The 26,627-nt window shown below is 47.8% G+C and overlaps 1 protein-coding gene across 1 annotated transcript in view; it reads right to left on the bottom strand.

Moving 5' to 3' along the window:
• LOC146822735 (uncharacterized) overlaps positions 1-26,627 on the bottom strand; it is a 447,601-nt gene that overhangs the window by 10,616 nt on the left and 410,358 nt on the right. The window contains exon 11 of the mRNA XM_085606289.1: positions 18,787-18,983. Within this exon, the coding sequence (XP_085462415.1) occupies positions 18,787-18,983 (197 nt within the window). The remainder of the gene's footprint in view (positions 1-18,786; positions 18,984-26,627) is intronic.

Genomic DNA, 26,627 nt, shown 5'->3' with positions numbered 1-26,627 from the left:
ATTGCTCATCCAATGCACACATGATTTCCTAGTGCCAATTGCAGTGGTGCGGGAAGAGCTGATTTCAGTACAAATGCACAAATATGGCTCATTTAGCCAGTTGTCATGACGAGACTCCAACTCCCAAAATGCACTCTGCCCTGTACAGTCCATATGCCACAGTGTGCCTTTTTAAGCTTGGTTACTGCTGCATGGACACGGAATCTGTGAATGGAGGCATCGGACACACAATGGTACAGCACTGTTTCACTCACATCATACTCCCAGACACATTTAGCATATGATGCACTTACCATGTCCCTGCTGCTCATGCTCCTCCAGCTGAGCATGGAGGGTCTGCCAAGCTGATCGCAGGACCCTCCTGTACAGTGGGGATAGGCGAGGACGATGCACATGGTGCTGGGAAGACTGGCCCACCAGCTCCTCAGCCTTGTGCCGGGCCCACCGTTTTAGGTCCTCCCAGCGCTTGCGGCATGCCCTCGCACTCCTGGTGTGGACTCCCACTGCACTGCAGCGCTCGGCGATGTTGGCCCACAGCCTGGCCCGGGCTGCATTGCTCAGCTGGTGTTCAGGGTCCCCATATAGCTGAGAAAATTTGGCCAGCACCCCCTCAGCCAAGATGTCCAACTCACTTTCAGTGAAAGGGGGTGCCTTCTCTTCGTAACCCTCAGCCATTATGGGGATAATAAGAAGGATGAGAGCAGCAGGATGTCAGAGGATCTGTCTGTGATAGAGGATGACTCAGAATTAACACAAAATGGCTGCTAACTATTTCCTGTGATGTATTTCCTGCCTCCCACTTCCTGTAAAACATTTCCTGAATGAAATTATGTGTTCCGGGTCATTTTCGGAGTTTACGGCCCGTGAGCGCAGTTTCCGGTTCCGGAGCGGGGGGTCCGCACACGGGCCGTACGCTCCGTAATCGGAGCGTCCGCACACGGGCCGTACGCTCCGCTTTTTGGCCGCAAATTCCGAAAATGACCCGGAACATATAATTCCATACAGGAAATGTTTGACAGGGAGTGGGAGGTAGCAAATACATCACAGGAAGTAGTTTCCTGCCATTTTGTAGTCATCCAGATCCATCCACAATCTGGAATCACATCTACTGCCATCCTGCTGTTCTGTTGTGGATAAAAAAGAAAAGACAGTGCATGTGAGAATTATTTAAATGTGACAAGAGGGTGAAGTGACCATTTCAAGACATTTCTGCAGTTTCTGTTTCAGTTTCTCATGCTTTGCATTATGGTACATGTAGTCCATATTAGGTGCTCATTTGCAGAGTTGTGTGATGTGTTCCGGAACATTGTGTTTGAGAAGTGTGGATATATCACAGACACATGGGGGCAGCTTTACGGCTTCTGGCGCATCTCTGCTTATCAGCAGAGATGCGTCAGAAGAGTTGCGATGCATCTGCCCACCTGTGCGCCAACACAGATGCGCCGCATTGACATTTCGGTGCACCGTGCTGCTCGGATGTGCAGATGCGTGACGCATCCCCCGTTGGAAAGGCGGCGCATTGCTGGAGTTGCGTCGCATGCACAACACAGCTCCAGCAAGGCTCGGGGGTGCCCTATCCCTATGATGCTGCGTCAATCCTTACGCCTGCTTCAAGCAGGCACAGGGTTTTTGACGCAGCATGGCCTTAAAAGTGACTGAGTGAAATATTGGAGATTTTTAGGAGGCGTTTCTGCGCCCGGAAGGCCCCCCCCTGCGCCAGAACGCCTACATGTGGCGCAGGCCTTTACAACGTGACGCATCTCCCAGATGCGTCATATAGTACATACCCCGCAGCATGGCGCTGGCTTTGCACCGCCGCAGCGTCACAAAAGTGACGCAACGGCAGCGTGAAAGGGCCGCAAGTCCCACATTAATCTGCCCCATGGTGTCTGATTGACCCATTGCATCACTCACGTCATGGGCGCATCATTTGTGGAAGAGTCACATCTGTTGATGGCACAGGGCTGACAATGCTATGGTTATGGCCTTTACTGATTAAGAGACCCATCCTCATGAGGTCCGGCTGTGTCTCTCAGTACATGTATCATCTTGCATCTGCGGCTATAGATTCTTTCGGGACATCCACTACACTGATCGCTGACATGGGCACGTGCAGGCTCAACCTTTTGACTACTGTCAAGAGCTGTGATTAACATGCAGTTAGTGTGGCTTGCAAAGTTGCCTCAGGAAGGAATTTATTGACACAGTCGTGTATATCCAAGTTTCATCATTGGCAACAGACAGCAATCCACATTTAGTCCATTCCACTACAGGTTGCTCATGTGAAAAACGTGGCAACAAGCTGCTCACGGACTTGCATGCCCTGACCTCGGTTATGTGCCATGGCCCGGTTTCCCAGATTCATAGGTAGCCGAGGTTCCAGCGGTATCTGTAAGCCATGCGTTAAGGCAATGTTGTGCAAGACACAACAGGCTAAAATGATCTTGCACACTACTTCTGGGGAGTACTGCAGCACCCCCCCTGTACGGTCGAGACATCTGAATCGCGACTTCAACAGACCAAAAGTGCGCTCTATGATGGCTCGAGTCCGTATGTGTGCCCTATTGTACCTACGCTGTGGTACAGTGTCTGCACGCCTGTAAGGGGTGAGGAGATGTGGGGTGAGTGCATACCCAGCGTCACCTGAGTAGAGGGGAAAGGGCAGTTGGTTAGATTTCCCTCTTTGACTTGCACAGGACATGATCTATACTGTATTACATGCATTGTCAGGTGGGCCCTGTATCTAGCTTTATGATTCTTATAGTACAATGGTTAATTTTGGGGGGCATTCAGACATTTCAAAAACACATATTCCTCCTTTCTAACGCTTGGTACTTACCCAGTAGCCACATGTTGCCAAATTCTTCCGCAGCCATCCGCCGGGCAAGAGGTGACATGCGGAATATGAAGCTGTCATGGGTACTGCCGGGGAACACCGCATGCACATCAATGAACCTCACTCTGGCATCACAGACAGCTTGCACGTTGATGGAATGCCATCGGTGTCTATTGCAGAAGATGTGTGCAATGTGGCGGGGTGGCTGAAGGGCCATATGGGTACAGTCAATTGCACCCAGCACACGTGGAAATTGTGCAATGCGAAAGAAATCTCGTGCTGCCCTTTGTCTCAGGGCCAGTGTCGGTGGCATATGTATGTGGTGGTGGGATCTTGCAGTGATGCATCGCAGTACCTGATGCAGGCACCGCGACTGGCTCGCCTGGGATATGCCCACATGGTCACTGGAGACCCTTTGGAATGAGCCAGTGGCGAAGAAATGGAGCGCTGATAGGATCTTGAGGTATGCTGGTATTGCATGTGAGCAGCAGGTCACGGAGTCAAGTTCCTGCTCCCACTCACATACCATATCCAAGATGATTTCTGGAGGGAAACGGTACCTGGCCCTTATATCTTGACTGGACATTCCAAATAAGTTGATCCTCTGTCTGAAGATCCTCTCTGCTCTGGCTCTCCTCCTCCTCCTCCTCAAGTGGTTTTGCTGCATGGCAAGGGGCAGTGCAACAAACACATTCAGTGACATGTTGAAAGGGTTTGTGTGTGTCTGCTCTGCAGTTATACATGCTGCCGAGCTAGGATTGGCTGGAGTGTGTCAGCTGATGCATGGTGGGGGATGGTAGGGACTTGGACAGGTTCACCCTTGGCTCACATGATCAATGGCCACCAAACCGGATTTTCCGGCCCGTAATCGGAACTTCCGGCCCGGAAGCGGGATTTCCGGCCCGAGGCCGGAGTTTCCGGCCCGGGAGCGGATATTCCGCGTCCGGAGCGGACTTTCCGGCCCGCGTGCGGACTTTCCGCTCTGGGCCCGGAAATTCCGCTCCGGGTGCGGAAATTCCGGCCCGAGTGCGGACGTAAGTTTAGTGGTCGTAAATGGATTCTGTGAATAGCAAAAGTCCTAAGTTCATTTTGTGAACCGCAAAAGTAGTAAGTTCATTCTGTGAATACCAGAAGTACTAGGTGCATTCTGTGAATACCAGATTGGTACTAAGTTTAGGATTTAGTCTTAAGTTTGTTCTGTGAATCGGGCCCTTAGACTTTAAAATCTAGTGTTTGAGGTCTCTTCGTTGGACACCTATCTTTCCTTTCAAGTTGAGATCCAAAGTGTTTTAGGTGTAAAATGTTTGAGACAACTACTAGCTTTCTGGAGATACTAATGTCACAGATGTGTAAGGCTGATAATGGAAATACTAGCTTCAGCTGATATCTGAAATCAAGTGTTTGGGAATTAGTTACAATAGATAAAAGGATTTTCTATGGTTCAACCGTCTGGCATTGGGCTAAAGAGGGAACATCAAGAAGCAGCGTTACAATGCTGGCAAATGTCTTCCACAGAAGATTCACAGTTACCTCCATTGAGTCTGCTCAAAGAACAAACTAACACATTAGGGAGCAAAAATGTATCATTTTTTTAGACATCGGTGGTAACATAACGCAACTTCTGCCAAAATTACCTTTAAATTTGGAACACCACATCCAACTAGAAAATAATGCACCCTCACAGACTTCTAAAGAGCAAGAGATAGTGCTGGCCCCAAATGGTCAATGGGAGCACACAAACTCTTTCAGGCAAGGAATCTGGTTACTATGCTATGCGCATCACATGTGAAAAAGAAAACAGAGCTAATTTACTGGTATATGGAAGATATGATCATGGCAGAATATAAATGCATATTCTAGCACTGTATCAACATACCCATGAGGAGAGAAGCCCCAAGCACACCAGCATTAAGTTCACATTCACAAAGTAGGAAAAAGCTCTTTTCTGCAGGCATGTAGGGTCTGATATATTTCTGGGCGACCGGCCCGTTGTTCCACCAGGAGGACAGAGGTAATTACTATGTCCCCTGGTAGAGGGACTACCCTCCACATTTATAAATGACCACAAAAAAGGCTGTCATTTATAATTCACTGTCAGGAATGGCCAACACAGCAGTTGCATAAATGCATTTCACTGTTTGGTGTAAAGTTGAATCGTGCTGACACAGCCCTGCACCAAACCATTTTCTTTGTTCATTTTCAAAAAGCAAATCTAAAAATGTGATTTTTTTAAAAAAATAAAAAAATGTAATGCACCCCTCACTATAGGAGTCATCTTATGTTGGAAAGGGAGCATTATTACCATTGTACTGTCCCTCACTTCCAGGGTTTGCCTGGTGGTGACAGACAGTAATATTGTGGCGATATGTCCGCCCATCCTAATTGGGTGGGCAAACATATAGCCATTTCGCCAAAGGCCCCTACTCCATCAGGCCATTGGAGTGGTTTGGCTATGGTGATGACAGAGTAGTTGCTGCTTTAGCCTAACCTATGGTTCACCCACATCCAAATCGGATGGGTAGACCATTATGTTGGCTGTATGTATACTCCATAGCAATTGTGACATACATCTAACATATAAATCAACCCCTCAGTATTTCCTCTGAAGGAACATATTTCCCTTTCTTACATAGCACACAGAACACACAAAATGCCATTAGAAGGCACAGTGCACCACAGTAATGGGGTATAGACTGATTTTACTGGTGATAGCCAAAATGCTTTCTCTCCTCTAGCGGTACAGGGAAAAGGCTGGTACTGTTGAGCTAGAATCTAATACAACTAATTGTCCATTCTCTTAATAACCTGATGCAAGAGGACCATAGGTGACCTTGATTTGAAGTGTGCATATCCTTTAGGTGCAAACCCTTACTATCAGATGGTAATGCTCTTCCACCTAAAGTAAGAAAAACCATGATGGCCCTACAATGAACAATGTTGGGATTCTTAAGTCATGCTAGGATATTTAACCACACTAGGCTGCAACAAGCATGGGTACACTATTCATTTTGACCTACATTGGACATCTGGGGCTCCAATGGGGAGGTGTGACTGTACTGGGCATATGGGGCTACTACCCTGAGCATATGGGACTGCAAGAAGTATTTATATTTTCATTTCACATCATGGGAGGCGTGTAAATTATGAGGTTGCACAGGGCATTTAAGCCTAAAAGTGAGTATGTGAGGCTTTACCTGTGCTCATGAGCCTGAACTTGGCAGTCATTGTGTGAATTGTTCAGGCAGGCAATGATGGTTTGATGGACTCTAGATCACTTGTTACAATGAGGAGTATATAGGTGGCACTGGCGTATATATGGTATATTATATATAAGAAGGAAGTCAAAGCCGCACTACTAGAAAAACGTGTCATAAGAAAACTATTTTGAAACTGTTATCTCACCCTATTGGATATTGTATCCTATCGTGTTATACTTTGCTCTTCAAATGCTATGTAGAGCATATCCTAAGTGACAGGTGTTCTTACTTCACTACAACCCTCATCAGTTCTCCCTTTATATAGCGCTCTGTTACTGTGATGGTCATGTTCGTGCTTTCTAAACAAAATAAATAAATAAATATACTTACACTGTCAATAGTATTGGACGGAGGTACTATATTCGCATTGAAGAAATGAAAGGTACTGCAAATCCTTGTGGACCTCAATATGTGATGTTCATTGATGAAGGTAGAAAAGTGGGAATTTATACCTAGTGAAATCTGTCGGCTAGGATCAAAGAAAAACAGTTCAGGCCTACTTCGCGAAAGCCACAGTATATTGAGAGCTGTTCTTAAAGTATTTTATACTATGTGAATACAGCTCAGAGGGCTTCAATCACTCCTTTCATGTAAAAATTGGCTGAGCCACCTGCCTCGATTTTCAGGTCAACTTGAAGGAGGCAACTCTTACTGTCAGATTTAGTTGGAACAGGTGAAGGAGATCAGTGACAATGTCTTGGTAATTTTAAGGTTGTAGACTACTGCACAGTCAAAGGAGGACACTATACCATGGGTATATTTAGAAACAGGGTTGCAAAGGAATAGTATCTTGGGTCTGGAATCTCCTTGCACTATACCGATTTCTGGTAGGCAACTCCCACTCTTCGACTTCTATTTTTTGTGTTTCACAAGATGATGATTTAGCTAACTGGGAGAAGTTGAGAGTTTTGTCTACAGTAGGCATACATGAATCTGTAAGCCAAGCTTCAGAAATTCCAGGATGTTTGAGAATAGGCAGGACTCCTGATTTTTGCTTTGAGTAGAGCTCATCTGAAGGAATGTGTAGCTTGGAGACCTCCATGGAGAGCCCACTAAGAAAGCATGTTGAGACAGTGTAGTGACATAATTCCTCAATCTGCACAGGGGTAACTAGAATGAATAAATGAATGAATGATCGTCTTGTAGAGCGTGAACTTTGCCCAAGGGGGTCAAGGCGCTAGGGATAGAGACCAGCAGTTGGGAGTAGCAGGGATCAGACTTTCAGAAATTAAAGTGCAAAAAGCCATGTCTCTAAAAACTAGCAAAAGAGAAGATGTGACTCTTAGTAGGAAATCATTAGAGGGAGAGTATTCCAAAGCTTGGAAGCGGCGACAGCAAAGGCTCTCCCCACCACCTAACCCTCCTAAACCTGGGGACTACCAGCCAATTTTTATTGGCAGACCACAGATATTTGGTGGGGACGTACCATTGGAAGAGTCAGAATTATGACGAGCCCTATGAACAATGCACAGGGCCTTCAACAGAATTCTCTTTTGTAGAGAATGCCAATGTCATTTGCATATTGCCGCAGAGACTGAGTGGAGTTTGGGAAGATCCATAACGAGTCTCTCTTCTGCATTCTGGACAAGGTGCAGTTTATGGATAGATTCTTTGTTAATGTCCAGGTAGCGAGTGTTACAATAGTCCAGTCTGGGCAAAATCAAGACAACCGCTGCCTGCTTTCGATAGGAAAGAGAAAGACATGAGAAGATCTTCCTCAGGATCCTGATAACGCCGAAGCATGTTGAAACAGTTCTGTTGGCCTGGGGGGCAAGAGAGAGTGAGTTGTCCACTATAACACCAAGATTCTATGCTGATATCGCAAGACAGGGGATTGGTCTGAGCATTTCTGGCCACCAGGAGTAAGACATATGGATTGTTGACTGCCAAAGACCAAAACCTCTGTTTTGTCCCTATTGAGTGGCAAATAGTTGTTTACCATCCAGGCGGCCATGGCTCGCATGCAGCTTGTAACATTTGCTGAGAAGGCCTCAATGCTGTTTGTGATGGACACCATTATTTGTGTGTCATCAGCATAGGACAGGAACTCCAGCACGAAGGATCTGATAATCTTGGCCAACAGGGAGACATAAATGTTGAATAAGGCAGGACTCAATAAGGAACCCTGTGGGACTCCACAGAAAGTGGGAATGGAGTCAGAATAAAATTGGTCCATCTTTACTTTTTGTGACCTATATGTGAGAAATGAGGACAGAAGCTCTAGAGCGGAGTGTGATACCCCAAATTCCTGAAGACGGTGAATCATCCTTGTTAGACCTGGCATTTTTTGGCGTGATTGACCCTGATTTTTTGCCTCTACCTCCATTATTTTTTATGCTGTGATGGATTTCGTTTTACAGGCTTAGATGCTTTGAGCACTTTGCCACTGCTGATAAGTGTCAAAGTGCAAGTGCTCTCTGTGTAAAGTGTAATGGTAATTGGTTGTCTATGATTGGTATGTTTGCGTTAATAGTAAAGTCCCTAGTAAAGTGCACTATGTGTGCCAGGGCTGGTAATGCAAATGCTACTAGTGGGCCTGCAGCACTAATAGTGCCACCAACACAAGTAGCCATAAAGAGAGAATTTAGGCCTGCCACTGCAGTGCCTGCACGCAGTTTGTTAAACTGCCTTGTTGTCCTGACAAGTACACCCACTTGCCAGGCCTTACCCTTCCCTTTTTATGCACATCAGACACCCCTATGGTAGGCCCAAGGTGCCCGTGGGCAGGGTGCAGTGTATCTGAAAGGCAGGACATGTACTGAGGTGTGTACCATGTCCTGACAGTGAAATACTCTCCATTTCGTTTTTAACTGTTGCAAGGACATCTTGCCCATAGGACAGAATGGGGAAGGCTGTGTAATATGTTTCCAGCCTATCTTGCCATAGGCTTACGATAGAGAGGTGATGTTTAGTGTGCCTGAACTCACAGTTTATTAACACATCTTTTTATGAAGGTGTTTTTTGCATTGTGTGTTTAGAAACCACACTTTTAGAAGTGGCTGATTTTTGTGTTCTAACAATTCTTTGTGTCTCTGCCTGGTCGTGGATTGGCTGTCTGGATTTGAAAGCGATAGGATCTGGGGAATGTCTTGACCCGAGGGAGGAGGTGAGACAGCAACAGGCTGACCTGCATCTGGAGTGTAGGGGGGAGGAGTAGCCCCTGGAGGTGAAGAGGCCTGGGCTGCTGCCATAAAACAATGGCTCCATCCCCTGCTGAGTGATTAAGGATCAAGACCACAACTATCAAAGGAAGAAGGTGTCACTGGCAGGGAGACACCCAGAACTGTTTTGAACAGGGGTCAGTGCCCCCCTGAACACAAAGACTTCAAAGACATTGAGGGGGATAACTATGAGAGCTGAAACCCTTGAACGTTGGAACTGATCAAGACTTAAAAGGATTGAAACTGCTTCATGGTCAAGAGGAACCTCTGCCAAGGAAGAAACAGCTGAAGAGAATGAAGGAAAGTACTGACCCTTGCTGTGTGTTCTGGGGCTGACCTGCAGTTTGCTGATTTAACCAATAGGAGGCTAAGGGACTTTGCTGTGTGCTGTGTCCAGAAGTAACTTGTTCCCAAGGGCACGAGGAGAGCTGGATCCCTGTTCTGGAAACTCAGAAATATAAAAGTTTCCAGAAGTGTCTCAGTGATGCTGTGTGCATGTGCTTTTTGCAGCCTGAGACCTTCGTAAGAACTGCCCTGTGATCGCGTGCACCCGGAGTCCACGTGAGTCTCAGTGATGCTCTGTACGTGTGCTTCATGCAGCCTGAGACCTTCATGAGGATGGCCCTGTGATCATGTGCACCCGGAGTCCAAGTGAGTCTCAGCGATGCTGTGTGCATGTGCTTTGTGCAGCCTGAGACCTTCGTTAGGAATGCCCTGTGATCGCGTGCACCCGGAGTCCAAGTGAGTCTCAGCTACGCTGTGTGCGTGTGCTTCGTGCAGCCTGAGACCTTCGTGAGGATTGTCCTGTGATCGTGTGCACCCGAAGTCCAAGTGAGTCTCAGCGACACTATGTGCGTGTGCTTTGTGCAGCCTGAGACCTTCGTGAGGATTGTCCTGTGATCGTGTGCACCCGGAGTCCAAGGGAGTCTCAACAACGCTGTGTGCGTGTGCTTTGTGCAGCCTCAGACCTTCATGAGAATTGCCCTGTGATCGTGGGCACCCGAAATCCAAGTGGGTCTCAGCGATGTCGTGTGTGTTTGCTTTCTGCAGCCTGAGACCTTCTTGAGGATTGTCCTGTGATTGTGTGCACCCGGAGTCCAAGTGAGTCTCAGCGACGCTGTGTGCATGTGCTTCGTGCAGCCTGAGACCTTCGTTAGGATTGCCCTGTGATCATGTGCACCCGGAGTCCAAGTGAGTCTCAGCTACGCTGTGTGCGTGTGCTTCGTGCAGCCTGAGACCTTCGTGAGGATTGTCCTGTGATCGTGTGCACCTGGAGTACAAGGGAGTCTCACCGATGCTGTGTGTATGTGCTTCGTGCAGCCTGAGACCTTCCCGAGGATTGCCCTGTGATCGTGTGCACCCAGAGTCCAAGTGAGTCTCAGCAACCCTGTGTGCGTGTGCTTTGTGCAGCCTGAGACCTTCGTGAGGATTGTCCTGTGATCGTGTGTACCCGAAGTCCAAGTGAGTCTCAGCGATGCTATGTGTGTGTGCTTTGTGCAGCCTGAGACCTTTGTGAGGATTGTCCTGTGATCGCGTGCACCTGGAGTAAGAGGGAGTCTCAACTACGCTGTGTGCGTGTGCTTCGTGCAGACTCAGACCTTCATGATGATTGCCCTGTGATCGTGGGCACCGGGAATCCAAGTGAGTCTCAGCGACATTGTGTGCGTGTGCTTTGTGCAGCCTGAGACCTTTGTCAGGATTTTCTTGTGATCGTGTGTACCCGGTGCTTAAGTGAGTCTCAGCGTTGCGGTGTGCGTGTGCCCTGTTGCAGCCTGAGAACTTCGTGAGAAATTACCCCGTGACAGTTTGTCCTGGAGCAGTCGATTTCTCTGAGTTGATCGACAGCGTGACGAGAAGTGCTGCGATCGTCATTGCAATCGGCCCGGACCGGCATCCCCAGAGGAGCAGTGGGAATTAACCGCCGCCGGCCCGAGCCTGCCTTTGCCAAAAAGAGACCTCGTACCATCATGTTGGGGGTCCATGTTCCACTGCCCAAGAACAACGAAGTCGCACCAGAGTCCCAAGCCACGAGGAGAGGAGAGTGAGATCGCACCCCCAGGTAATGCTCAGCGAGAGTGCCTGTGTCGCTGCCTGGGGCGGGTGCGGTCTCCGAGAGAAACGCTCTTGGTCTTTCTAATCTTCGCAGCGCGAGCTGCCGCTCAAGTTAGTATTGCGGGCTGTACTTGCCAAGGAGTGGCAGTTCCAGGGCCGGAGTGTGGAGCTGCACTTTGTTTTACACCAAACCCGTGTTGGGGGCATATTTTGGCAGTAGCTGACCGCGAGTCAGTACGAGTGGCATAGAGTCCGTCCAGAGCACACGATCGGTGCCGGAGTACATTACTGTTGGTATTACGAACTGCCTGATTGTAGCATTATGCATTTAATTATTTTTGCATTACGAACTGCCTGATTGTAGCATTACGCATTGCATTATTTGTGCATTACAAACTGAATGATTGTTGCATTACACATTGCATTATTTTTTGCATTACGAACTGCCTGATTGTTGCATTAAGCATTGCATTAATTTTGCATTACGAACAGCCTGATTGTTGCATTACGCATTGCATTATTTTTGCATTACGAACTGCCTGATTGTTGCATTACGCATTGCGCTATTTTTGCATAACGATTTGCCTGATTGTTGCATTACGCATTGCATTATTTTCGCATTACGAACTGCCTGTTTGTTGCATAACGAACTGCATTATTTTTACATTATTACGAAGTACCTGATTTTTGCATTACGAACTGCATAGCATTGCATTAGGACTGCATTGGATCATTGAGAATTGCTCATTAATACAGTGGCCCAGGTGCCTGCCTTAAAGAGAAGAGGCAGAGGTCGCGGGAAACTGGCCCCCAAAGTTCCCATGGTCCAGGAGGAGGCAAACTTTGAGGGCGATGCCCTGGAGCCTATGGGGGAGCAAGTAGCTGAACTGGGGGACCTACCTGAGCTGACCGAATGGCAGCAGGAGGGAGGGCCCTCCAGGGAGGAATTCTGTGAGGAGCAGAAATAGCGCCCTTCTCTTGTAGGTTTGCTGCAACAGGCAGCAAACCAGGCAGCAGGTGATCTCAGCCGGGTCACACTTGATTTACTGGGAGAATGATCTCCTATATAGTGAGCCTAAGGTTGCTCTGGGTGGAACACCAGTGCTTCAGAGCCTTCCCACTGGGGTTGGCTCATGATGTACCTTTGGCAGGACATTTGGGGCAGGAAAAGGCCTTTGAGAGGCTTGTCACCCACTTCTACTGTCCTCAAATGCACAAGAGTTCAGATACTCATTGCAGGACCTGTCAGACTTGCCAGGCAAGTGGTAAGAGTGGAAGGAAGCGCAAGGCTCCCCTCCAACCTTTTCCAGCAGTCAGCACCCCCTTTGAAAGGGTGAGCATTGACATCGTGGGGCCTCTGGATCCCAAGACAGCCATAGCCAACAGGTTCATCCCGGTATTGGTGGACCATGCCACCCGGTACCCGGAAGCGATCCCTCTCCGGATGGTGACAACCCCCGCGGCGGGCCATGCCCTGATGGGGATTTTCTCCCACGTGGGATTCCCCAGAGAGGTAGTGTCCAACCGGGGTACTAATTTCATATCGAGGTATATGAAATCTCTGTGGAAGGAGTGTGGTGTAACCCACAAGTTCACCACGCCTTACCACCACCAGGGTAACGGTCTGGTTGAGAGATTTACCTGGACCCTGAAGGGCATGATTACAGGTATTGAGGAACCCATGAGGCATAAGTGGGACGTCCTCTTACCATGCCTGCTGTTTGCTTACAGAGAGGTGCCACAGAAGCCCTAGGGTTCAGTCCATTTGAACGCCTGTAGGGGCACCCTGTAAGAGGACCCTTGAGTTTGGTGAAGGAGGGCTGGGAGAAGGCTCCTAGTAAACCCCTAGGATGTATATCGCTACATGCTAGCCTTCAGGAACCAAACTAGGTGTTTCAGGCAACTCGATTAGGTGAATCTGGAAGCCACCCAGGAAGAAATGAAATGGTGGTGCGACCAGAATGCCACTCTGGTCGAGTTTCAACCTGGACAGAAAGCGTGGGTGATGGTGCCAGTGGAGCCTTGCGCGCTCCAGGACAAGTGGACTGGGCCTTATGAGGTGGTGGAGCACAGGAGCGAAGTGACATACCTGGTTGACTTACAGTCTCCTAGGAACCCTTTGAGGGTCCTCCATGTGAACCGCCTCAAACCCCACTTTGAGAGGTCCTATGTGACTATGCTCTTGGCTACAGAAGATGGGGCAGAGGAGGAGAGTGAACCCCTCCCTGACCTCCAGTCAGCCAAGTAGAAGGATGGGTGAGTAGATGGGGTGAACCTCTTGCCTACTCTGACCCCAGAACAGCAGAGGCACTGTTGCCAGGTATTGGGTCAGTTCGTCTGCCTGTTCTCCCTGACCCCAGGCGTCACCCATTTGTGCGTCCATGATGCGGACACTGGAGACAGTCTGCCTGTAGAACAAACATTTTACAGAGTAGCTGATAAATCCAGGGCCAGCATCAAGGTGGAGGTTTCCAAGATGCCGGTGATAGGTGTGATTGAGCCATCCAGCAGCCCCTGGGCTAGCCCAGTGGTCCTTGTGCCGAAAGCTGCTGTGCCTGGTGCCACCCCAGAACTACGGTTCTGTGTGGATTACCGTGGGCTCAATGTGGTCAACAAGACTGAAGCACACCCCATCAAGAGAGCTGATGAGCTCATGGCTCGGCTGGGAGCTGCCCGGTACCTCAGTACATTTGACTTGACCTGGGTACTGGCAGATTGCCTTGACTGAGGGGGCAAAAGAGAGGTCAGCGTTCTCAAAGCCAGAGGGGCACTACCAGTTCAGGGTTATTCCCTTTGTGTTGAAGAATGCCCCTTCCACCTTCCAGAGACTGGTTAACCAGGTGCGGTGTGGGCTGGAGGAATTCAGCGCTGCCTACCTGGATGACATTGCTGTGTTCATCTCCAGTTGGGAGGAACATTTGCAACACCTCTGTGAAGTGTTGAAGGCTTTGCAGAGGGCAGGCCTAACTATCAAGGTGAGTAAGTAACAGATAGGGCAGGGTTCTGTGGTGTAGTTAGATCACCGGGTTGGGAGCAGCCAGGTGGTGCCCCTACAGGCACAAATTGATACCATCATGGCTTGGGAACCCCCCAAGACCCAGACGGGAGTGAGGGCCTTTTTTTTAGGCTCAATGGGTGTTACAGACGGTTTGTGAAGGGGTATGGCACCATTGTTCCCCCCTTGACAGAACTGACTTAAAAGAAACAGCTCAAGAAGGTGATCCAGACTGATGCCTGCCAGATTGCGTTTGATGCCCTAAGCACGGCGCCCGTGCTCAAGGAGGCTGATTTCTCCAAAGAGTTTGTGGTGCAGACAGATGCTTCAGAGCATTGTGTGGTAGCACTACTCTCACAATTGAACGACGAGTGCTTTGACCAACTCATAGCTTTCGTTAGCAGGAGGCTAATTCCCAGGGAACAGAGGTGGAGTGCAATTGAAAGGGAAGCTTTTGCTGTGGTCTGGGCGCTGAAGAAGCTGAGGTCTTACTTGTTTGGGACTCACTTCCTGGTTCAGACAGACCACAGGCCCCTCAGATGGTTGATGCAGATGAGGGGTGAAAACCCAAAACTGTTGAGGTGGTTCATCTCCCTACAGGGAATGAACGTCAAAGTTGAACACCGACTATGAACAGAGCATGCCAATGCTGATGGTCTGTCCAGATTTTTCCACCTTAGTGATGAGAACTCCCATGAGGGTGGGTAGTTCCCCCACTTTTCGGCTGGAGGGAACACGTGTTAGACCTGGCATTTCTTGGCATGATTACCCCATATTTTTTGCCTCTACCTCCTCTATTTTAGATGCTGTGATGGATTTCGTTTTACTGGCTTAGATGCTTTGGGGACTTTGCCAATGCTGATCAGTGTCAAAGCGCAAGTGCTCCCTGTGAAAAGTGTAATGGTAATTGGTTGTCCATGATTGGTATGTTTGCCTTACTAGTAAAGTCCCTAGTAAAGTGCACTATGTGTGCCAGGTATGGCAATGCAAATGCTACTAGTGTGCCTGCAGTACTAACTGTGCCACCCACACAAGTAGCCCTAAAGAGAGAACTCAGGCCTGCCACTGCAGTTCCTGCACGCAGTTTGTTAAACTGCCTTGTTGTCCTGACAAGTGCACCCACTTGCCAGGCCTTACCCTTCCCTTGTTATGCACATCAGACACCCCTATGGTAGGCCCAAGGTGCCCCTGGGCAGGGTGCAGTGTATATGAAAGCTGAGACATGTACTGAGGTGTGTGCCATGTCCTGACAGTGAAATACTCTCCATTTCGTTTTTCACTGTTGCAAGGCCATCTTGCCCATAGGACAGAATGGGGAAGGCTGTGTAATATGTTTCCCGCCTATCTTCTCATAGGCTTAAGATGGAGAGGTGATTTTTAGTGTGCCTAAACTCACAATTTAATAACACATCTTTTTGAGAAGGTGTTTTTTGCATTGTGTGTTTAGAAACCACACTTTTAGAAGTGGCTGTTTTTTGTGTTCTAACAATTCTGTGTGTCTCTGCCTGGTTGTGAATTGTCTGTCTGGATATGAAAGCGATAAGATCTGGGGAATGTCTTGACCCAGGGGAGGAGGTGAGACAGCAACAGGCTGACCTGCATCTGGAGTGTAGGGGGAGAGTAGCCCCTGGAGGCGAAGAGACCTGGGCTGCTGCCATAAAACAATAGCTCCATCCCCTACTGAGTGATTAGGGATCCAGACCCCCACTATCAAAGGAAGAAGGTGTCACTGGCAGGGAGACACACAGAACTGGTTAGAACAGGGGTCAGTGACTTCAAAGACATTTAGGGGTATAACTGTGAGAGCTGAAACCCCTGAACGTGGGAACAGATCAAGACTGAAAAGGATTGAAACTGCTTCGTGGTCAAGAGGAATCTCTGCCAAGAAAGAAACAGCTGAAGAGACCGAAGGAAAGGACTGACCCTTGCTGTGTGTTCTGGGGCTGGCCTGCAGTTTGCTGATTTAACCAAGGAGAGGCTAAGGGACTTTGCTGTGTGCTGTGTCCCCCTGCTTTAAAGGACTTTGCTGTGTGCTGTATCCTGAAGCAACTTGTCCCCAAGTGCCCGAGGAGAGCTGGCTCCCTGTTGTGGAAACTCAGGAACATAAAAGTTTGCAAGTGTGTCTCAGCAACGCTGTGTGCATGTGTATTTTGAAGCCTGAGACCTTCATAAGAACTGCTCCGTGATCGTGTGCACCCGCTGTCCAAGTGAGTCTCAACGATGAGGTGTGTGTGTGTGCTTTGTACAGCCTGAGACCTTCGTGAGGTTTGTCCTGTGATCGTGCGCACCCGGAGTCCAAGGGAGTCTCAGCGACGCTGTGTGCATGTGCTTTGTGCAGCCTGAAACCTTTGTGAGGATTGCCCTGTGATCATGTGCACCCGGAGCTTAAGTGAGTCTCAGCAACCCGTGTGCGTGTGCCCTGTTGCATCCTGAGACCTTCATGAGAAATTGCACCGTGACTGTGTGTCCCGGAGCAGTCGTGTTCTCTGAGTTGATTGACAGTGTGACCAGAAGTGCTGCGATCGTCATTGCCATCGGCCCGGACCGGCATCCCCAGAGGAGCTGTGGGAATTCACTGCCGCCGGCTCAAACCTGCCTTTGCCAAAGAGAGAGCCCTCGAACCATCATGTCAGGGGTCCGTGTTCCACTGCCCAAGAACAACAAAGTCACACCGGAGGCCCCAAGCACCCACGGAGAGGAGAGTGATGAGATCGCAACCCCCAGGTAACGCTCAGCGAGCATGGGTGTGTCGCCTCCTGAGGCAGGGTGCGGTCTCCAAGAGAAACGCTCTCGGCCTTTCCGATCTTTGCAGCGCGAGCCTCCGCTCAAGTTAGTTCCGTGGTCCGTACTTTCCCAGAGGAGTGGCAGTACCGGGGCCGGAGTGTGGAGCTGCACTTTGTTTTACACTATACCCGTGTTGGGGGCATATTTTGGCAGGAGCTGACCGCGAGTCAGTATGAGTGGCATAGAGTCTGTCCAGAGCACCACGATCAGTGCCGGAGTAAATTACTGTTGGCATTACGAACTGCCTGATTTTTGCATTACGCATTGCATTATTTTTGCATTACGGACTGCCTGATTTTTGCATTACGCATTGCATTATTTTTGCATTTCAAACTGTCTGATTGTTGCATTACGCATTGCATTATTTTGGCATTACGAACTGCCTGATTGTTGCATAACAAACTGCATTATTTTTACATTTCAAAGGGCCTGATTCTTGCATTACAAACTGCATAGCATTGTATTAGGACTGCATTGGATCCTTGAGAATTGCTCATTAATACTGCAAGAACCTACCAGGGCTTGCTGGCCTAATAACCATCAAGGTGAAATATTACAAGTACGCATATGTTGGATTTTTATTGTGTGGTCTCATCGTATATCTTTTTATATAAATATAAAATTGTTTTATGAAACTCGTGTGGGTCCATTTGTAGTGTTACCATTGGTTACTGAGAGCATGATTACAAACACTTTACACATTTGCCTTGGAGATAAGCCTGGCTGCTCGCGCCAAGCTACCGAGGGGGTGAGCAGGGGCTATCTGAGAAGGTGTTCTTCCTTTCCCTGACTTAGAAGCAAGGGTCTCTATTTGGACTACGGTACTTACTTCAGCCAACTAGAGACCCCCACTTCTAACATTGTGTGGTCTCATCGTATATCTTTTTATATAAACATATAATTGCTTTATGAAACTCGTGTGGAGTCCATTTGTGGTGTTACCATTGGGTTACTGAGACCGTGGTTGCAAATACTTTCCACATTTGCCTTGGAGATACGTGTGGAGTCCATTTGTGGTCTTACCATTGGGTTACGGAGAGCGTGCTTGCAAATACTTTACACATTTGCCTTGGAGATAAGCCTGGCTGCTCGTGCCAAGCTACCGAGGGGGTGAGCAGGGGCTATCTGAGAAGGTGTCCTTCCTTTCCGAGACTTAGAAGCAAGGGTCTCTATTTGGACTGAGGTACCTACCTCAGCCAAATAGAGACCCCCAGTTCTAACAGTCCTTGTTGGCGAGATGGTATCAAAGGCCGCAGATATGTCCAAAAATATTAATAAAGAGGTATGCCCAGCATTTACCTGGATAAGTATGTGATTTACTGCGGATCTTAATGCAGTCTCAGATCCATGGCCACTCCTGAAGCCATGTTGCGAGCCATCAAGCAGATGATGTTGCTCCAAGTAGGTGCTAAGTTGGGTATTTCGATGCTTTACAGAATCTTGGCAGGGACTGGTAGCAAGGAAATGGGCCGATGGTTGTTGGGTTCTGAGGGGTCCAGGTTGATTTTCTTCAGTAGAGGCTTGACGACCTCTGTTCCCCAATTGAGTGGATAATGCCCCGATGAGTTGGACAGATTAAGTGTGGAAGTTAGGTGAGGCACAATCATCTCCCTTCCTAATGTTATGATCTTCAGGGGTCACGGTTCCAAGGAGGGCCCAGATGCAATTCCCCCTAGGAGATGATCTGTCGGCTCGTGATACAGAGGATGAAAGGCGGATAATGGGACTTCTCTCTTATCGGTTTAGGAGGGTTGTAAGATTCAGAGCTGGTGAGTTGAGCCGTATTGGCAGGCTCTGGGTTAAGGCTGTCTAGCGAGTAATACATTTCTAGAATCTTTGAGTGAAAATATTTGGCCAGCTTGTCACAAAAATCCTGAGAACTGTTATTGTAAAGTGTACTAGGAGGAGAAGAGAGAAGATTGATCAAATGAAATAGTTCCCTAGGGTATTTGAGTTATTCTGTCTTCTGGGAATAAAATAATGATTTTTCTTCTTTGATGGCTGTTTTCTATTCTGCTAGTTTCCTTTTGTGATTATCCCATTTCGATCAGGTACAGATGTCGCTGCCAGATCGTCTCTTGGTGGCGACAGGCTTGTCTAAGTTTCCTCAACTTGTTTGAAAGCCAGGGGGCAGTGGGCTTTTTCCTGCGTAAATAATGTTCTTTAAGGGGGACGAGGGAGTCAAAGGCTGTCGTCAGCCAATTTGAGTACTCTGTAGATGCCAAGTGGGAATAATTTTGTTTCGTCCACTGATGGTTGCTAAGGGCCCTGAAGAGAGATTCCCTGGTGATATGGTTGTAGTTTCTTTTAAGTACTTTTTTATTACCCTTGTTGAATATTATGTGTGATAGTGGAAGCGCAAGGGAAAAAGGAATGGCATAATGGTCTGACCAGTAGAGGGGAAGGGGCTCCGTCACTGTAAGACAGGGATCATTAGAGAATATGCCGTCCAGTAAATGTCCTGCTTCATGGGTGGTAGATTTTTCCAGTTGAGGTAGACCACAGCATGCCAAGGTTTCTTTAAAGGTCTGTGAAGCTTTATATGAGGTATTCTCCAGATAAAAGTTAAAGTCTCCAAAGAGAGTCAGTTTTTGTTTTACCAGGTAGGGTTCTATACGATTTGTAGTATCCCGGGTGAAGGTGGATCTAGATTCAGGAGTACCATAAGTCAGGACTCCAGTAAAGCTTTGTCAGTAGTGTTTTGAATGAGAAAAATACCACTTGGTAGGAGTCTGTGGGGGTTGTTAGCAGCTCTATATAACAGGTGTAGGAATCCTTCAACATGATGTCTAACCCACCCCCAATTTTGCCTATTCTATCAAATCATGATAGGGCGTATCCATGTGGCATTGCATCGACGAGGTCAGGGCCAGGTTTCCGTGATAATAACCCAGTCTGGCCCTTGAGGAGAGACAAAGTCAGAAAACTCTACCTTGTTTTTAATCAAAGAGCTAGCATTGATCAGATATCTAGAGAGGGAGTTCTCACAAGGGTTACTGGGGGGGTCATGGGCAAGAATTTTGCTGACTTTAGCGGGAAGTAACTAGAAGTTACTCAGAGTTTTTATGCCCCCGTAGGTCCAGGAGTCGATTTTTAGAGTAAGCAAGAGGATTAGCTATTTCCCCTGTAAAATGACCAGGGATTCTGCGCAAGACGCAGTCCAGGCGCGGACGGGCGCAGACGGGCACAGACAGGCTTGCCTTTGGCGTGCCCGCTGCACCGGTCCAGCCCAGCATGCTCCTAAATAGGATGGGCTGGGGAAGACTGGGCTGCTGATCCCACCGGAAGAGTGGTGCAGTCACCAGAAGTGAGGCAAGGTGACAGGAATGACCTGCTTCCCTCCGCAACACATGGCACAACTGCCGCGGCGGACCGGGGAAGTGAGTAAAGAGGGCGGGAGAGAAATTTCAATTTGACAGAAGCAGCAAATTAAAACCAGATTAAAACCTGTTAAAAATAGAATTTAGAGAGTTAAAAAGGTCAAGCTGAGTAGTCATTGCAAAAGGTGTTAAAGATAAAGTGCAAAATGGGCACACTGGGCTCACTGTATAAAATCCATCTCCCAGCGGGATACACGGACAACCTTCTGCCGTCTATCCGCTGCATGTCCGGCCCAGCATGCTTCTAAATAGGCTGGGCCGGGGAAGACTGGGCTGCTGCCCCACCAGAAGAGAGGCGCAGTCACTGGAAGTGGGGCACGGTGACAGGAAGGACCCGCTTCCCTCCGCAACAGATGGCACAACTGCCACAGCGGACTGGAGAAGTGAAGTAAGAGGGAGGGAGAGAAATTTCAATTAGACAGAAGCAGAAAATTAAAACCAGATTAAAACAAGTTAAAAGATAGAATTGAAAGATTTAAAAAGGTCAAGCTGAGTAGTCAATGCAAAAGATGCAAAAGATAAAGTGCAAATTAGGCCCACTGGGCTCACTGTATAAAAGCTATTTCTCAGCTGGATACACCGACAGCCTTCCGCCGTCATGGGGGCAGGTTGTCCAAAGCCCAAGGTTTTGACTTTTGTCTTTTAAAGACTCAATGCTGTGGAATAACCTGTGGTTCGCTGCAACTGTAAGACTGGGTTTGTTCCCCTCTGACTGAGCATTTAAAGCTGTGACTGATTAGCTTGGGCTGTAATAGAGCAACTAATTTTATCATTAGGCATTTGAGTCTGGGAATTTGTTGGCTTTGCCTGGGATGGTGAGATTGTGAGAATTATTTAGACTGTTCATTTGAGGGTGTGCCTGAAGTGGTTTCAGGGAATGTGACGAGTGTGGGTCAGAAATTAATATGCGCTTGCACTTAATGGTTATGCCATGGATTATGGAAGTTGCAGCTAGCATTCAAAGCTATACCTAGTCATTTGATGCTGTGTCTGGTTATTGAAGCTGCACCTGGCACTTTGATGAAGTGCTTGGGAATTGGATGATATAACTTGGCATTTTCAGGGTGAAATGTGTCATTTGAGGTTGTCCTTTTGAGGTTCGGCCTGAGAATTTGGGGGTTAGTGTATGTTAAGGTATCTAAATATTTTGCTTGGCCGTATGAGAACTATGAAAGGGCCTTCACAGTATTTATTTTATACCAGTCGCTGATATAAGTTATACATTGATATACATCATTGATAATGATATATGCCATCTGATAATTGCATGTTGCAGTGTGATAACTGCTTCAAAGGCATTCCCTACAGTCAGTCCTGTTGTATCTCAGTTGCACGTTGAATTATCATGGCAATCCTCTACTTCATAAATGGATGGTAAATCAGACTTCTATTTTCATTAATAAAAAAAAAGAAACAATATTAACGTTGGCCATATTGTTGGAGAGTTTAACCTCATGAATGTCACTTCTTGTTGTGTCTTCAAGTGCAAAGGTCATGTAACATCACTCACTGTGAAATGGAGTCAAATATATAATGCGAGGCCTTGTCCTGTAATGTTATTTTGGGGTTCAAGGCCAGGAAACCCACACAGCAATGCTATGTTTGAATACGGATATATTCTGGGTAATCATTAATTATCTTTATATATCACAGCAAAACATACATGTGATTAGTTTACTGAGAGTTTCTTATACAAGAAAGTATATTTCTGCAAACCTTTTTTGGTTTGACCTTCTGGATTGTGGTTGGTTTTCGTACTTCTAACCTACCACTTAATAAAACAGTATACCTCATCTGGATGCACATCATAAGGGATGTCTGTTGTTGGACCTGTCCCTCTCTGCGGGACATCTCCCAAACATTTTGCCCTTTTCCCTCCACTTTTTGCTGAATCCGTTTTTGTTGGCCTTAGAACTCTTTGCACTTTATCACTGCTAACCAGTGCTAAAGAGATGTGCTCGCCCCCTAAACATGGTTTGATTGGCATATAACAAATTGGCATATTTAATGTGCGTATGAGTCCCTTGTAGAAAGGTATATCATATACTCAGGCCTTGTAAAATTAAGTGATACCAGCTGACAGGGTTTGTGAATTTCTCACAATAATGGGATAAGTCGTGCCTCAATGGGCCATCTGCTGGCAGGATGGGGTGGGGAGACGAGCACAGCCCAATTTACAACAAATTAGCCTGTGCTCTGCCTTTAAACAAATGGTCTAATAACCCTGCATTTTCACTGCAGCTAGCATGGAGCCAGTGAAGGCGAGTCAGGAAATTCCATGCACTTCATAGAACCTTTCCAGAGTCTTCTCCCACCTTCCTAAAGAAGGGCACCTGTGTATAAAAATAGGACCATTAGACCCATTCTTCAGTTCAGGGCTCTAAGAGGGCAGGCTGCTTCAGTGACCGGCTGTGCACTCTACCAGAATGCCGCTGTACCTGAAACAACTGCTTTGCTGTCTGGAGCCTGCCTTGAGCCCACTGAGGACAGCCACAAGGGCATAAAAGGCTCCCACCAGCTTGAACCCAAACCTGGACCCAGACTGATTGAGTCCAGACCCCTCAAGAGATGTCCCACAAGCTCTTATTTGTGGTGGTAAAGGAAGGTATCCAGAGGGCTAAAAACCAAAACTGAGGACTTGGACAAATTTTGGCCCAAATGTGCTCTGAGAACCAGAAGGAGACTGGGACCAACCTGCTAGGCTATCGGCCCTGGGTTCATCGCTGGTCAGATTGACTTTGTGGCTTTTCTCGCTACATACTTCCCCGCAGCAAAAAAATCCTTTTCAGTGGTCCTTCGGTGAAGGGGTATCCAACATCCTGGAACTGTCCTAGCCTACAGCCCTCTGCCTCTTCCCACTGGAGATTTTGACTTCTATTTCGGCGGCTTAGTTCAAACATAGAAATCTTCACTATGGCTTCATCCCTAGGCCATTCAATGATAACACTCCCTCCTCAGACACATCCTGCAGCCTTGCCCCGCTGAACTTTACACTCTCAGACACTTTTGCTCAGAATTTCTTCCAAGTCTGAAGGTAAGTACTGACTGGGCCCAATCCACTTATTGTGTCCGAACCACATTCCATCGCGGTTTGAAGATAAGTACTGACCAGCCCCAATACGCTTCTTGTATTCAAACTACGCTCCTTCCTGGTTGGCCATAGTTTTCAACTTTGACTCGGTGTTGCGTGACTAGATGACCGTAGTTGGGGCTTTGATGTTTTAGGTGCTTGTTGTTACTAAAAACGTTACTGTTTTTTTACTTCATTACTGTTTGTGCGCTGCATAAATACTTTGCACATTGCTGCTAAATTAAGCCTGACTGCTTTTTGTGGCAAACTACCCAGGATTAAGCACAGGTTCATTTAGTGACATTCTTTGGTTCATTCTGCAAAGGATTGTGACTGTTACTTGACCAGGTGACGTGTCACCTCAGAAGAGGATGAAGTGGATGAGAATGAGGAGCAGGGGCCACACTCAGAGGATGAGGGGAGAGAGGACCCAGACCGTACCTGCCAGGAGAGCCCAACTCAACCCCAAAAGATGAGCTGGATACCCCAGATGCCCAGCATGGAGCAGTGAGTAGTGTGTCTCCCAGGGGCCTGACCCCAAAGAAGCTGAATGGACAGGAAAGAGGTGAAGAGTCTCATACTAAAGCTAGCCAAGTTGAGACTATAGAAGAAGTCTGAGAATGAAAGAGCCTTAGAGGAAAAGAGAATGGCCATGGAGGAGAGGAGGCTGGTCCATGAGACCAGTCTCAGAGAGCTGGACTTAGGAGCAAAGCTTATGGAGCCTAGCCATATTGGTGGCAGCGTAACAACAGAAACCACTGAAGAGGTGAGGGTCCGCATACACAAAGGCCTGGTGCCCAGTTATGTAGTGGGAGACAATATAGATAAATGGTTCTCTGCATACGAGGTAGCTCTGAGGGTACACAAGATCCCAGAGAAGTACTAGGTAGCTTGTGGAGGTAAATTCTGAAAGTTTGGAGGCACAATCACTTGACACTTGAGGCTGAGGACCGGATCAAGTACGCCCCCATTAAGGCCATTCTTCTTACCAGATTTTGGGTGACCCCTGAGAAGTACCATCAGAGGTTCAGGGACAGACAGCCATAAACTCCCAAACCAGACCTGGGTAGACTTCTTAGATTATTCCATCAAGGCACTGAAGGATTGGGCGGAGGTCAGTAAATTGGATGATTTTGTTGGGCTTTACAACCTGATTCTGAGGGAGCACATGCCCAATACCTGTTTTATAGAGATGAGTCCAACACCTGGTAGAGAGCAAGCTTGCTGACCCTAGGAAGCTTGCTGAGGAGGCGTACCTTCCAGTCAGCACCAGAGTGTCCAAAAAGGCACCTGGGGTGACCCCCAAGAAGGGTGGTTCAGGTTACTCCTAGCAAAGTGAGGGGGGTTAAGGGAGATACAGACAAGTCTCAGTATAAGGGTGAAGGAAAGGGTTTCCAGGCCCCTTCTGAGAAAAAGGAGAGAGGTTCAGGTGGGCAGGAGTCCTGCGGGCCCAACTTCCAATCTTGCTGCCTTGATTGTTCACAGTGAGGACATAAGAAGGGGGACTCTGGCCGAAGAAGGCACGCACTGGTTGGACCTTTTCAGGGGTGCCATTATGACCTTAGGGGTAGATAGTCCCCAGGGGCAGGAGGTAGATCATGTGCTAATCTCCCTTGGGGGTGAACTCAGAAAGTGGTCTGGTGATCCTTGAAGGTGGGAGCTGTCACTTCCACCCGGTCAAGGTGAATGGGGTCCCTTTCACTGCTCTGAGCGACACCAGGGTCAACCAGACCATGGTACGTGAAAGACTGGTTTCCCCAGAGCAGTACACCAGTCATGTGTATTGGGTAACTCAGGCCCAGGAGCAGGTCTTTTTCTGCCCTATGGCACGGGTATACCTGGAGTGTATTCTGGGGAATGAGTTGCCACCGGTGATGGAAAAGCTAAGTGGGGCGGCCACCCAGGTCATCCTGATTGTGTGAACATTTGGGTGTACAACTCCCAAACGGAGGGTACAGAGCTCCACATGGAAGGGCAGGGGAAAGAAGGACTCATTCCAGTTTAGCCTCAGGGTACAGATCCTGGGCTGAATGACCAATCTCAGGCTACCACCCCTGGATTGGTAGGAAAGAGAGTGGAAAATGGGTGCTTAACACCTGTGGCTGGTGCCTCCTACTCTGAGATACTTCATAGGTCAGAGACCCTGTGGAGGACTGGGGTCTGGCTCTTGACAAAGACAGCTGTCAGTAGCCTCTGTTAGTTGCTGTCTTAATGGGCAGGGGTTTCCTTGGTTTGGGGAAAGAAGTCTGATCCAAAGGGTGGAATGAGCACCATCACTTTGTTGGTCATGGTGGTACTAGCTGCCTACTGTGATACATCTGTGAGCAAATTAAGGTAAGGTGCTGCACAGGTGGGGTCCTCAGGTGAGGAGAAGGGGGCCCCATGGGTCAGTCCTGTGGCTCAGGAGACTGTAGACAGAGGGATCCACCTGAATTCAGAGGGGCATAGAGCTGGTACAGGCCTCTGCAGTAGAGGGCAAGTGTCCAGATTCTATTGCCTAAACAGGAAAGCCCATCAAGGTATTGATTGGTCTCCCCTGGATTTAGGCTGGAGGGGGCCGCGTTGGACATGGCTGTCTCTGCAGGGTCTTCCCCAAATATTCTGCCTTTTTTCCTCCACTTTTTGTGGAATTTGTTTTTGTTGGCGTTAGGACTGCTAACCAGTGTTAAAGTTTCTGTGCTCACTCGCCTAAACATAGATTGATTGGCATATTCAAATTATTTATAAGTCCCTTGTAGAATGGTATACCATGTACCCATGATCTGTAAATTAAATGATACCAGTGGCCCTGCAGCACATATTGTTTCACCCAGTAGCGTATTTAAATATGTCCCAGATGTCCCTATTGATGCAGCCTGAATTCAGTTGCAAAAGGTGGTGCCAATGTGGCATTTGAACCCCTTGCTAAGCCTTAAATTCCCCTTTCAGTATATGCATATATCGCTGAATGTAGGACCTAGGTAGCTCATGGGGCAGAGTGCTGTGTAATTAAAAGGATGGACATGTACTTTCAAGTTTTACATGTCCTAGTAGTGAAAAACTCCGAATTGCATTTATTCACTACTGTGAGGCTCACCCTTTCTATTGGATAA

The sequence above is a fragment of the Triturus cristatus genome, chromosome 5_2, assembly GCF_964204655.1.
Source record: "Triturus cristatus chromosome 5_2, aTriCri1.1, whole genome shotgun sequence".
In the NCBI taxonomy this organism is placed as follows: domain Eukaryota; kingdom Metazoa; phylum Chordata; class Amphibia; order Caudata; family Salamandridae; genus Triturus; species Triturus cristatus.
This window is presented reverse-complemented; position numbering and strand designations above follow the sequence as displayed.